The sequence below is a fragment of the Malaclemys terrapin genome, chromosome 2 (genome assembly GCF_027887155.1).
Source record: "Malaclemys terrapin pileata isolate rMalTer1 chromosome 2, rMalTer1.hap1, whole genome shotgun sequence".
Taxonomy (NCBI): domain Eukaryota; kingdom Metazoa; phylum Chordata; order Testudines; family Emydidae; genus Malaclemys; species Malaclemys terrapin.
In genome coordinates, this window is record NC_071506.1 from 137623904 (window position 1) to 137638729 (window position 14826).

Here is a 14826-nt window from a genome sequence, read left to right on the forward strand (position 1 = left end):
TTTTTTTTCCTCTTCATCAGCACAGACAAATGCCCATCTGTTCATAACTACATGAAAATCCTCCTGATGATTTAGGACATTTAAAATTAATTAGCCAGATTTTCACTTTTTCAGAAACAACCTTCACATTATATTTAGCTTTTACTAAAGTGAAGTATCAATGTTCACGTGTAATGCATAACTGCACAGCTGTTTTGGATTTATACCAAGTGTCTGTTGCCAGAAACCCAAATTAATTCCATTCAGTGCTGCTGTAAATTTACACAGAAAGAAGCCCATACAAGCCTGGGCTACAATCGATATTATAAAAGAAGATTACAGTCTTCTTGTTACAACTCCATTGTCAGTATATATGATTGAAAGGATGAAGAGGAATTAAGCTTTTTAATAATTTTCCTACCAAAGTCTCATTAAATTCCAATTTAGCCGTAGAAGACATAACTATAAACTGAAAATCTCTGTGGGTTTAGAGAATGGATAGATAGCATGCATAAAGGCAGGAAATAACTGGAAGTGTTTTCAAGAAATTTGTAAATGGCTGCCGTGCAATCAGTCAAATCTGTTTGAAATATTTAAACATTTGTTTACTAGGCTCTCAGTTTAGAGTGATTCAGACATCTTTTGGAGGAGCACAATATAAATGCCCAGAAGTCTGATAAATACAGTAGTAGGGTTACCAACTCTGACTGAAGCTATTCCGGGAGATTTTTCCCCCCAACATGACATAATGTAATTTTCTTAAAATATCCTACTAAAATCTTCCGGATTGTTTTCAGTAGTCACCAGGAGATCGATGCCGATTCTGGGAGACTCCAGGCCAATCCTGGAGGTGCTTTATTAAAAGTGGTCAAAAATTTCCATTGAAACTTGGGGCCTTGTTAATGTAGGGTGTTAAACAGAGGTGAAGGATATAAAGTTTGGAATATATCACTTCTGACCCTATCAGCCCACTACCGGCTCACTGGCTAGGTGTTTGGCACACCAATTTAGTCCTTGTGAAAGATGCTTTGTTTAATTTATGTAGGCTACAGAACTGCTAGTGTCATCATTGCTCTGACGGATGGCGAACTCCACGAAGACCTCTTCTTTTACGCTGAGCGTGAGGTAAGAGATTCAGGGCCTGGCTATAATGCAATTGCAGGGTTTTAATCTAGCTAGCTTGTGTACTGGAGAGGAGAAGCTGTAGTAGTATGGGCTAGCCATATGAGTAATTACCGAGGGTTCTGGGTGGGCTTGTACAGCTTGTGTCGAAGTCTGTGATGCTACAGCTTCACTGCTAGCGATATCTGAACTAGCTAGATTAAAGCTACCCTGGATATATCTACATGTACCCTGTGATTGCAGTGTAGACATACCCTTATGGTCCATGTTCTTGAGACCGCAGTACCAGAGTTTCTGTCATTTCTGCCAAAACAAGATATGTATGCTAAGGAAGCATGTGTTTGTAGGGATAAATACTAATAGAAGCAAGATTTCTGCAAGGCTTTCAGACCACAAGATTTCTGCTCAAGTTTTAAAAAAAGCACTTTGAGTGCTGATTGCTTCTGAAAATATGTCTGTAAGCGTCACAGTGAGAGCTGCTGAGTGCTGCTGGGCTCTTTTGGAAACTTTGACCCCCAATTCTGGATGCTCCATACATGAAAATCTGGCCCTGCGCTCTTTTGAAGAGCTGGCCCTGAAAGTCACCAATTCAGTAACAAGGCCTTGCAAGAGAAGTGTTTTCCTAATGGACTTTGAATACCAGAATACTTATAAATAAATTGTTTAAAAAGAAAATTGAAAGGAGAAGAATTTTTTTGTGCAAATTCTCCACCCCCCTTTTAATGATATTGTAAATAATTAAGTGCTATAGCTCTGCAAATAGCTATTGTACTGAAATGCCTCCTACACTAAGTATGAGGCGATACCATGGTTATCATAGATCCCAGAAGCAATACATACCATTTTTTTTCAGGGCTTCCACTGTCCTTAGAAATTATATAAACTTTGAGGGCTGAATCTGTTTCATTTGTTTTATACTGCACACTTTCAATGGGCAAATGTTGCTAAGTTGGAATGGCTAGAAATTGGATTTGTTTGGTAAAAGAATGGATAAATGTTTTTGTTTACCATGCAACTAGCTACTATAGGAATAGACAGACTTCTGCATCTGCAGGAGAGCAGAATGTTAGAGTCAAGATCTGCTATCCAGATCTGAGAGAAGAATTTGGCCTAAGACTTTTAATTCTATCCCTTATCATGCCCCCAGTCCTTGATTCTGAGGCGAGTTCCACTCATAGAATGACAGCAGGACGGAGATATTAAAAATACAATTACAAATGTACAGAAATCTGCATCTGTAACATGTACCTGTTTATTTACAAGTTTTGCATTCTGGTTCCAGGCTAATCGATCTCGTGACCTGGGAGCCACAGTGTACTGTGTTGGGGTGAAAGATTTCAATGAAACACAGGTAAATGAGTCGTTTTTGTTTGGAATTCTGGCAAAGGTGGACTATATACTGTCAGTTCACATACAGCAGCTATGAGTGGACTTTTCATTTGCGCCTAGCTGGGGCAATTTCAGGTGCTGCTCATGTCCATACAAGAGCCAGACCTTCAGCTAGCATTAAGTGATGTAACTCCATAGTCAATGGAACAATTCCTATTTACACCAGCTAAGGATCTGGCCCATACATATCCCTTCTGAGATCTCAATTGAATTATTAGCATCTGTTAAACTCTGATAACCTTGACTCCCCCTAATTATTATAAATCTTTCTAGAGTTCTGCTTCCTTTAGGACTTGCCATAGTCCCCAGTCCAAAATACCCAGTGCTCTTTCTCCCCGAATAATAAAAATGAATCTCGTTAATGAAAAAAGAGAAACTTATCAAACTCATCTCATTGTGGATTTAGCTACAGACCCGGGCTGAGCTTGTTGGAAGGTACAGTGAAGAGCCTAATGGTTTCCAATGAACTTGGGACCAGGATTGAGTTAATGTGGGACAAGTGGGGGTTTCATTGTTTTGACGTAAGCAAGGAAAAACGCGCTGGTTATTACTGGTTTCAAGTCTGAGTCTTCGGCATTTCGTTTGAACCTCAAATGGGTTCCCCTCAAGGCAGCTTAAACCCCATGTCACCCCTGCCCAAAAGAAACACAAAGAAAAGCTTTCTACTAACTCTTGTGAACCAAAATCACTGAGTATTGCATAGCTCTAAAAACAGCCAGCAAGATCCAAAGATGGGCCTGGTCTGCAATGAAGATTGAGATCCGAACTTCAAAATGTGGTTGTGGTTGTGTTTGGGTGCAGGGTTGTGGTTCAGATTCCATCCCTAATGTAAGATGAGGCAAGAAAATAAGAGTATTTGTGGAGGTGGTGAGAAATTAGACTCCCTCTCTATGGTCTTGTCTACTGTGCAGTTGTGGCATGGTAACTGCCCCACGGCAGACTGCTAGTGCAGATAGCTTGCACTTTCCCTGGTTTGTAACCAGAGTAGACCTGCAGTGCTACATGACACTTTTTACACTGGTGAAGCACGTCTATAATAGAGGTTTGCACTGGTGCATTTACCATCGGTGCAAAAATCTCCAATATAGACAAGCCTTATGCAAAGGGAGGAGAGAGGACTGGCCATCGAGATGGGCACAGCCTGAAGTCATCCAGGCATTAGAGATGTTAACTCGAGTTCAATGATAAAGCCCCACTGTTATTCGAAACCCCAAAAGCTTCCAGCAGAAAGACCATAGAGAATGAATTCAGGAAACTATAAATCCACCCATTGACTGTAACTGCTATATCTTGGTTTATGATCTCTAAGCAACTTAATTACCTTGCTTCATAGTAGAGGGGAGCCAAGAGCCTGGGATGTTCCCTATGGGCACAAACCTGGAGGGTATGTTTGTTTGTTTTAAGAGTCGTCTATAAATGTTTATTTTAATTCTGATTATACATCGAACTGATCGACAGGGACGACGGGGGGTGAGGCTTGCGGGGCTTGGAGATGAGGGCGTGGCTAGTTCTCTGCCTCCAATTTGCCATGCTACAGGGGAGGCTGAGCCCCAGGCAGTTGGGCGATGTTACTCCTGCTATTCGAGAGAATTATTAAAACAAATGTCACCGTCGCAGCAATAAAACTTGATTCTGCTCCAGCTGCTGCATGGAGAGCTCCTTACTCCTGAGCCGGGCTCACCATTCTTCTTAATCCCTAGTGCACCAAAGGCAGATAAACTTGTCTTTCACCTCCTCCAGTGTGGCATTCATGGCCTCTCTCTCTCCAGCCAAAGGGGACCACAAAATGCTCATCTGCCGCCTGTGCTTTGTTTCCCCCCCTCCTCACACAGACCCACCACCTCCCGCCACCTACCCACTTTCCTATTGCTGCTGGCTCTGTGATCATTCACCCTTGGGCATGTGGCCTCTGCTTCTCACCTGCCAACTTCAGGAAACCTTCTCTGACTCCCACAGGTCCCTTAAAATCAACCAGGCCCGTGGTATTACTGTTAGCTAATTTCCAAAGAGTTACAGCGTATTAGCAATTCGCACTCCATTGAGTATTGATTTTTATTTGCAACTGTATGCATTTGAAGAACTCCTTTTAATTTGCTGACGGCTGGCTAATTTATACCATTGTTGGCTTTTCTATTTTTTGCTGTTCTGTCAGCTGGCTCGAATCGCTGACAGCAAGGATCATGTCTTCCCAGTGAATGACGGCTTTGAAGCCCTGCAGGGGATCATAGATTCTGTGAGTATTAATCTTGGCTGTATGTGTGTGGACATATATGCGTGTGTGCGGTGGCTGGGGGAACCTGTCTATCATACTCTAAGTGACAGGTCATCACTATTGTATTGCTTTTTTAAGCTTTCTCTGCTTTAGCTGGAGGACAAATCTGATTCTGATATTACCACGTTGGAAGTATCTGGTACTTTCTCATCTGATCTGGTTTAAAAAAAAAGGTATGTGTGTGGGGGGGGAAGGAATCATGAAATTTTTTCCTGATTTATCCTTCCCTCAGAATCCCCAAAAACAAAGTAACTGAAATTTCAAATGTCAAAACATTTTGCCCACCTCTAGTCTCCCCATCCCTTACAAGAATTACTCATTCCTGTGAGAAGTTGTAAGTACAGCAAGTGCTGGTATTCCCATTTTACACATGGGGGAAACCGAGGTAGTGAGAGACTTAAATGACCTATCCAAGGTCACACAGTGGGTCAGTGGCAGAGCTGTGGGTAGACTCCAGGATCCTAGTCCCCTGGCCTAACCATTGAAACACACTGCTTCCTGAAACAAAGAGGGGCTCCATTCTGCTTTTCCTCCTGCTGCTTGTTGTGTCCTTCCTTTGTTGGCAGATATACTCCACTGCTCTGAGTTTTGGTTCTCTGTGGTATTTCTCCTCTTTGCTAAAAAAAGCAGAGTATGAAGATGATGGGGAAATAAGAGATGGACTTTCCTAGCTTGCCTGAAGTCCTAAAAAGCCAGCCATTCTCACTCAGAGGTTCATGGGTCGGGCCGCCCTGCAAACAGGCCATTTCTCTGCTTGGCTACATTTCTCTTCTAGAGTTGTTCAGTTGCCTGGGATTCCCATGTGTTGGCTGCAGCAATAGGAAGCAGTCAGGGAATTCAGAGAATTATTGAGTTTAAGGCCAGACGGGTCCACCAGATCTTCTAGTCTGACCTTCTGTATATCACAGGCCACCAGCACTAAGCCAAAAACCAAACTAACCTCCTCTTGGAGGTGGTGACACTCTAGAGTCAACAGCCCCCGTCCTGATCAGTAGGAGTTTTGCCATGTGCTTCCCTGGCAGCAGTATCAGGATCCAAAGAGAGCTGTAGAAAATGGTAATGCAAACCCCGGACTAGCATACAGGTCCCAGAACTAATGTACACATTCCAGCTACGCTTGCTTCACTCATGCAAATATCTCCATTAACTTCAATGGGAATAGGATTGGGACCTGTACGGCCCTTCCATCCCTGACTCCAGTGGTTTCATAAGTGATCTCTCTCTCCTGCCATCCATCTCCACCCTCTGACAAACAGAGGCTAGGGACACCATTCCTTACCCATCCTGGCTAATAGCCATTAATGGACTTAACCTCCATGAATGTATCTATTCCTCTTTTAAACCCTGTTATAGTCCTAGCCTTCACATCCTCCTCAGGCAAGGAGTTCCACAGGTTGACCGTGCGCTGTGTGAAGAAGAACTTCCTTTTATTTGTTTTAAACCTGCTGCCCATTAATTTCATTTGATGGCCCCTAGTTCTTATATTATGGGAACAAGTAAATAACTTTTCCTTATTCACTTTCTCTACACCACTCATGATTTTATATACCTCTATCATATCCTCCCTTAGTCTCCTCTTTTCCAAGCTGAAAAGTCCTAGCCTCTTTAATCTTTCCTCATATGGGACCTGTTCCAAATCCCTAATCATTTTAGTTGCCCTTCTCTGAACCTTTTCTAATGCCGGTATATCTTTTTTGAGATGAGGAGACCACATCTGTATGCAATATTCAAGATGTGGGCGTACCATGGATTTATATAAGGGCAATAAGATATTCTCTGTCTTATTCTCCATCCCTTTTTGAATGATTCCTAACATCCTGTTTGCTTTTTTGACTGCCGCTGCACACTGCGTGGACGTCTTCAGAGAACTATCCACGATGACTCCAAGATCTCTTTCCTGATTAGTTGTCGCTAAATTAGCCCCCATCATATTGTATGTATAGTTGGGGTTATTTTTTCCAATGTGGATTACTTTACATTTATCCACATTAAATTTCATTTAATTCTGAGTAATCCTGTCTGACTCAATGCATTTCCAAAGCCTCCATGGGCAGAGCAGGGAAAGCAGCACATGAGGGACTGTCTGGACCATTAATTTAAAAACAAAAAAAAAAGTGTAAAATATTCCGAATGTTCTCTAGGAAAGGATCTATTTTGGGTTTTTTTTTTTAGTTTTCCTTTGCTCACTTGGTACACATAGCTATTCTAACCAGATTGAGTTTCCCAGAGCTATGATGCCAGATGGGGAATCCTTTTAAATGTGTGTCTATGTACTGGCCATTTGGTAGGTTTTTTTTGTTGTTGTTGATAAAACCCAGAGCAAGGAAAGTCAGCTTCATAAAAGGGATCTAGGATTTCTATTTTTTACAATAGTTACATGCTATCCTGACCACAAGGTATCAAGCAAAAATGATTCTTTCCAAGACAAGCTCTGTTTCCCCAGCTCTTTCTCTTGCGGAAGGAATATGATTCCATATTACTTGTTTTCCTGACATTTTGCAATCTGGAGCTGCTTTCCCCAGATTTTCTCTTGGATGATCAGGTGTTGTCTATCTTCTTAAAACCTTGGTTCTCAGCCTGGCAGTCTCTTTGCAGCTGTCTTTAATGAAATCCAGAGGTGGCTCTCTGACATTCTCTCTGTGGCTGTATATCATAAAACATAAGATTTCAGTCTTGGGAGCCGAATTCAGAGCTAATTCTGTTAAGTGCTGTTCCATTTACCAGCTACACCAGAAAGCATAACTGCTGCAGTAAGTTTGTGGTGGGATTGTGAACAGACAATGATGGTCTGTCTGAAAAACCATGGGAAATTCCCTGCCAGGTGATTATGCTGTCTGGTGATTCCTACTGTATAGCCAGAATGTGCCACAAATGCTTCCAAATACACCGAATGCCCGGATTATTCATCACTTTTAATGGGGGCATCACCAGAACAGCAGCAGCATGGACAGTGCAGTAGGGAATTAGCAGCAAAAGAATGTCAGAACCTGGAAAGATTCAAGCTGAAGGATTTGTAACACGACTACAAAGCAGTGGGAGGACAGGTGGTTTGAAGACTACCTTTGGGTTCTTATCGCAGTGTAGAACGTAAAGGTTTTACCTTTGCGGAACTGAACACTTCAGTGCAAAGCAAGCAAACAAGGCACCCGCAGTTGGCTGAAACTTGGCTTTGCTCACGGCTGAAAGGGTGCACCTCTGGCAGCCCGGCAGTGAGACCTAACACTGCGCATGGGCACTGGTTCAGGATCACTTTTGAACAACGGAGAGAGACAAATGGAAAACTATGTGGCTGGGGGGCAGGGGAACGCATCAGAATTTTTTATTTTCAAACCTCAGAAGTGGGTTTCTGGGTTTATTCAACTCTCAGGCGAAGCTCTGGGCCGGCAGTGTTGCGTGAACCTCTTTTCACCCCTGTGACGGCTTACCCCCCACTCCGAAGTGCCACCTGATGTCCCGGGGTACCGCTGAGCTCGTCTGTTTCACCAGTTGGGGCTCCCTTACATTGTCCTGCTGAGCCAGGCCCTCAAGCCTCCTCCAGCGCACACACAGGTAGGGACACACCCAGCTGCAGAAAGATACAGACACTGAAATCAGCTCTGCATGGGAAGACTCAGCTAGGGAATTGCCCAGCACTTAAGTGCTCACCTGCTCTAGAGTGTAAACTGACGATTGTATTGTCTTGCGCTGCACAGAAAACTGTACAGTGTAAGCTCATAAAAATTACCCCATCCCTCAGTGTGGAGGAAGATATGCACAGCTTCCTTTTTAAGGAGTAAGGAAAATAAGGCAGACACCTGGTCCCTATGAGCTGGACAACAATTCAGAGGAACAAAGTATTTTATAGCTTTTTTTTGTTACTGTGGTTTCCATGGGAATTTCTGCAGATCGTAACTTGTCAATTTAAAGCAAACGGCGCAAGACCTAGAGTGAAAACCTGAAGCTCAAATTCATCAACTGCTCAGGACTTCTTTGTCTGGTATGAGGAGTGGTCCAGGCTGTGAAATATAGAACATCATGAAAGTTAGGATAGGATACCTTTGTTATCTCCCTTATAGACTGTAACCTAAACAATTTAGTAACACAGCTATGACTCAGAAGCAGGAATGCTCCCAGGTCCTTGCAGTTTGCTGCAGCTGAAAACTCATTTCAGACATGGAAAGGATTGTATCTTGAAAACCAAAAATGAAAACAAGATACTAACTATATATGACTGTACAAATTATGTATGTGAGGTTAAGAAGGCAGCTGTGAAAAAAGGAACTAGAGGCAGAATTATATTAGACTTCTTTTAATCTTTCATTGTATCTAGAAGAGAATCCAATCATCTATATTCCTATTGATTGGTACCTTTGCATAATTTATTTCTCCTCTTTAACTTAATACCCTGCTTGTTCATTGCATTTCAACTTTATACCCACATAGGATTTATTGGTCTCTACTGCATTCCCAATCTCTCTTCATATCTCAGCTCTTAAATTTGTTCTGTCAGTGTTGCATATACATTTGCCATAGAAAGTTTTAAGATGGAAAATGAAACTCTCCAAGTGCTGTATGTTACACAGGTATCTGAACTCCTATAGGAAAATGGATATACCCAAAGGACAAATCTTATCCCAGAATCCACTGATTTCAGTGAGAATCTCGCATGTGCATCCGAAGAACCAAATTGTTTGTCCTTTGCCAAATCTAAGATGCACCATTATCTTTTCTTGAGATCATCTTATGGCCAGCTTTTCAAATGGGCCTCTAAAACTATACATGCAAATGTTTCTTGTGTGTCCACCAACATGTTCAAGTCAGATGAGCATGCACACATAAGGATAGTGAGAGACAATTACCTAGTTTGCAACACATGGGGTGTGCATACTTAAGAATCCAGTTTGAAAATTTGGACCAAGTGTGTATATTGTGCATTATGACATGTTTAATGTTTACAATTGCTTTTCAGCATGATGTGTGGTCACATCTGACACTTCTTCCCTCTTCCCCCAAATCATCTCTGAAGCATGTTGCTTTTTGATGTACCAAATGCTAGCGATGCTGGAAAGGAAGTATTGTATAAATAGAATTAAATTACTGTTTTGTAATTGGCAACAGACTTTGTTTTGCAATGATTCACCAAATCTTGGGTAATCAGTACCTAGACTTAGACTACAGGTCATTCACACTAACAGACATATGCAGTACCCCTCCTCTAAACTTCCACATCCTGTTTGCTCATTAAAAAACACAAATTCAATAAAACCCCTGTTAATAGAAAACGTCCTCTAGCTGCTGTGCCGAAGAAGCCTAGGTATAAACTGGTGGGCCAACTCGCCAGTCAGTGCATCAAATAAAGCTCCCAACAGCATCTGAGTTTCAGTCCCTCTCTTCAGGGATGGGTTTATTCCTCAAAACAAAACAGTGCAACACAAGTCAACCAGTTTCTTTTCCTCGGACCCAGGGGTTTCCTGCAGATCTCTCTCCCAACTGAGCTGTTTGTTGGCCTTGATCTAAGGACCAGGTGAGCTACAGGCTATCACCTGATCCCTGGCCTCAGACCCCTCACCTGGGAGGCTGTGGGTTAGTCACAGGTAGGGCTAAGCCTGCCTCTCTTAAAGGGCCATTCTACCCTGTGATATGAGCAAGCCATGAAAAGTGCTTAAGTATCAATCTTCCATGAGAACACATTACACAATATTTACATTTTCAAAGTTGTTTACAAACATTAACTAACCAACCCCTGTGAGGTAGGGACATGTTTATTATCCCCTGGGAATACATGAGGAAACTGAGGCAGTTGAGCCTAAGATTCCTTATTCAGGAGAGCACTTAAGCATGTGTTTCTCTCTAAGCACGTGCCACTGAAGTCAATGGAATTTAAGCACTCCCTCCCCCGCCCCTTTCTGTCCATTTAAAGCATTCTTGCTTTTTTTCCCCCTTGCCCAAAGGCCACAAGAAAGGCATTAATGAACGAGCCAGGACTGGAGCGACGGGATTCGCCAATCAAACACGAGGCTAGATTTGTCGTGAGTAGGATTCACCACTAGGTCAGTTGTACTGAGCACACTGTAGGAGTGATTTATACTAGGTCTTCTGCCTGGCAACTGACTGAACGCTGTCAGACACTATTTCACTGGCTTGTTTGAGCCAGGTTACCTAATCTAGGGTTACCATTCGTCCGGATTTACCCGGACATGTCCTCCTTTTCGCGCTAAAAATAGCGTCCGGGGGGAATTTGTAAAGCACTCACAATGTCCGGGATTTCCCCCTCCCCCGGCAGAGCGAGCGGCTGGGAGGGCTGCAGAAAAATCCCGGGCTGGACTCCTGAGCAGCTGGAGAGGAGCCGGAGCCGCCCTGCATTCTGAGTTGGCCTCTCCTGCAACCCGGTCTGGCAGCACTGTGCAGGGCCAGGGACCGGGTTTTGTTGTGCAGGGCCAGGGACCGGGTTTTGTTGTGCTGGGGAGCGCAGCCACGTGTCCGGCTCGGCTGCACAGAGCCCAACACCCTGTTCTGAGCAGCAGGGTAAGGGGGACGGGGGCAGGAAGGTTCTGGAGGGGGCAGTCAAGAAACGAGGGGGGGCTTTTGGGGGGGTGGAGAAAGTTTTGGGCAGTCAGGGTACAGGTAGGGGGTAGGGTCCTGGGGGGGCAGTTGGGGGGGTCTTAGGAGGGGGCAGTTAGGGGACAAGGAACAGGGAGGCTTAGGGGTGGGGTTCTGGAGGGCAGTTAGGAGCAGGGGTCCCAGGAAGGGGCAGTCAGGGGACAAGGAGCAGGGGGGTGGGGAGCTGGGAGTTCTGGGGGGGGGGCTGTCAGGGGACAGGAGTGGGGAGAGGGATCGGAGCAGTCAGGGGACAGGGAGCAGAGGGGTTTAGATGGGTCGGGAGTTCTGGGGGGGGGCTGTCAGGGGGCAGGAGTGGGGAGAGGGATCGGAGCAGTCGGGACAGGGAGCAGAGAGGTTTAGATGGGTCGGGAGTTCTGGGGGGGGCTGTCAGGGGGCAGGAGTGCGGAGAGGGATCGGAGCAGTCAGGGGACAGGGAGCAGAGGGGTTTAGATGGGTTGGGAGTTATGGGGGGGGCTGTCAGGGGGTGGGGAGTGGTTGGATGGGGCGTGGGAGTCCCAGGGGTCTGTCTGGGGGTGGGGGTGTGGATAAGGGTTGGGGCAGTCAGGGGACAAGAGGCAAGGAGGCTTAGATAGGGAGTGGAGTCCCGGGGGGCAGTTAGGGGCAGGGGTCCCAGGAGGGGGCAGTCAGGGGACAAGGAACGGGGGGAGGGTTGGGGGTTCTGGGGGGGCGGGAAGTGGGAGGGGCAGGGGCGGGGCTAGGGCGGGGCTCCTCCCGTCCTCTTTTTTGCTTGTTGAAATATGGTAACCCTACCTAATCCCTCCAGCAGTGTACATGCAATGCAAGCAAGAGCCTTCCACCACCCTGGAAGGGAGGAAAGCAGCAGACCTCATGAAGCCTACTAGGGCATATCTTACTTATATGTGAAGTCCTTTGATAACTATTGCTTCTCATAATGATGAAAGATGAGGACTGTTGGAATGATTACTTAATGCTGCTGGGACCTCGTTGTGTTTATTAATGATGTTAGGGTACTTAGAGTCATGGATCCTTGTCTTTTTATTGTTTTAAAATCTAAATAAATGCAAACAAATATTATCATAGGTATTCTATTAAGTCCTAAAGGCCAGCTCAGAGGTGGAAAAAATAAAAAAAAATTTGTACTACAGAATACAAAATAATACAGAAATAAGGCTGGTTTCAAAAGGAATTAATTTTATTGTTTTTTATTTGCACTTTGTTGTGAAGATGTTTATCAAGCTATAAGGTTTGTTGCCCCCAGGGCCGGCTCCAGGCACCAGCTTAACAAGCAGGTGCTTGGGGCGGCCAAGGGAGAGGGGCAGCACGTGTGGCAATTCGGGGGCAGAAGGTCTCCCACTCCCTCTAGGAGCGAAGGACCTGCCGCCGCCGATCGCGGCTTTTTTTTTTTTTGGGGGGGGGGGGGGGGGGCGGCAGAAATGCTGGAGTCGGCCCTGGTTGCCCCCCCCTTCCTTTTTCACCTTTTCCCTTCGTCCTCCATGTTTCCATTTTACTGCTGAAAGGGGGGCATAGGGAAAGGAAAAATTGAAAACCAAAAGATTTTTGATTTGGGGTTCCACTGAAAAAAGGCAAAACTTAAGAAGAATAGACAAAAGTGTGTGAAAAGTTTCCATTTTTGAAACAGAGCCATTTGTCAATGAAAAGAATATTTTTTCCTTAGAAAAATGTCGACCAGCTGTATTACATTGACTAGTATCTCCCCCGCATGAATGGTCAGTGGGACCACTTGTGGAGTAAGCTAGTCCCAAAATCTGGTTTTAGGAATGGCTAGACAGCACCCGTGTGGTATCTGGCAGGCAGCATATTACAGCACCTACCCACCTCTAATCTTGAATGTCCTTTCTCTGATTCTGCTTTCAGAGCCGCCTTTTGCTTGTCGATTGTGCTCTCGACTGTGTAACTGCTGCTTCTCTCTCTTTCTCTCTTTGTTTCTCCCTTGCAGTTCCATCTGACTGGCCTTGTTCCTCCAAAGCTTCTCCTTTTCCCCATGCCCTGTCAATCTGTCAGCAGCTCAGAAGGACCTGGTTCTCTTCGGTCCCTGGTATCCCAGAAGACTTTGGCATCACTGTTTCTGAGTGACTAATAAGCCCTTCAAAAAAAACAACCCCCAAACAAACCCATAACTATATCTGCACCTTTTGCAAGCAGGTATTTCTGACGCATGGAGCCTTAATTACAGTGAAATGCTGGATTGTCTATTTTCTTAACATAATTTATCATATTAGCTGTAGTTTGTGTTTCTTACAGATGTTTCAGTTTAAGGTTGGGAAAACAATTTTGCTGCTGGATTGAGTTGTGTTGCTTGGCCAACATTTTCCGGCCTCTCATTGCTGGCTAGCTTATGTGCTGCCTCTCCAATGTCCCATTCCAGAATGGGGCTGAGAAGTCCCAGTTCCTTGTTAAGGCCCCCAAACCTGCAAAGACTTACACATGGGATTGTGGAACAACTCACAGTGCATATAGTGAAGCATGTGTATCGGGCTGTGCAGCATCAGGGCTGTCATTGGCAAAGAACAGCTGGATCAGTTCTAACACGGTATTTGAATAGTAATACTCCCAACCTAGTGAATGGCTGGCGATACGCTCAGCCCAACGTTCCAAAGGTATGCATAGCTTGAAACTGAACCTGGGCCTTAGGAGATATGTCTACACTGCAGTTAAAAACTCATAGCTGGCCCATGCCGGCTGACTTAGGCTCGCGGGGTTGTTTAATTGCAGTATAGATGTTCGGGCTTGAGGTGGAGCCCGGGCTCTAGGACCCTGCAAGGTGGTTGGGTCCCAGAACTTGGGGTGCAGCCCAAGCCCCAACAACTACATCACAATTAAACAGCCCCACGAACCACAGTCAGTGGTGTAAGGGTGTCTAATTGCAGTGTAAACATACCCAGAGACTGTTTACACACAAACTTGTATCGGTTTAGTTAAACTGGTGCAAACCGTGTACACTCACTTATTTCAGTTTAGCTTAAAACCGTTTCTAATTGAAATAAGAGAGCACCCATAGGTACATTGGCTTAAAAACAAACCTTAAGTGAAATTGGTGCAAATCTGCATGTGGACAAGCCGTTAGACGTAGGGTATGTCTACACTACATCTATGACAGAGGCACAGCTACGGTGCTGCAGCTGTTCCACTGTAGTGCAGTCACTTCTTGCACAGACAGAAGGGGTTTTCCCATTAATGTAGTCAATCCACCTCTCTCAGTGGTGGTAGTTAGGTTGACAGAAGAATTCTTCCATCAACCTATCCACCTCTACATAGGGGCTTAGGTTGGCTCAGGGTGCAAAATTTTTCACAGCTCAGAGCAACATAGCTAGGTCGATCTAATTTTAAGTGAAGTTCAGGCCTTCGACTGTAGGCTTAGGAGGCTAGAGTCTCATTTGCACCATTCTGGCAGTGTAAATGGGTGTCATTTGCAGTGTGAAGGGGCATTAAGTTAAATGAGAACAAAGGTCCTTGGAGTTATGCCTTTATGTAACTTAAAAGTT

At 44.6% G+C, this 14826-nt stretch overlaps 1 protein-coding gene across 1 annotated transcript in view; it reads left to right on the forward strand.

The window, feature by feature from the left end:
* The window catches only part of ANTXR1 (ANTXR cell adhesion molecule 1), a 181850-nt gene that overhangs the window by 26134 nt on the left and 140890 nt on the right, over window positions 1–14826 (forward strand). The window contains exons 6-8 of the mRNA XM_054019546.1: window positions 1025–1104; window positions 2384–2452; window positions 4643–4723. Of these exons, the coding sequence (XP_053875521.1) occupies window positions 1025–1104; window positions 2384–2452; window positions 4643–4723 (230 nt within the window). The remainder of the gene's footprint in view (window positions 1–1024; window positions 1105–2383; window positions 2453–4642; window positions 4724–14826) is intronic.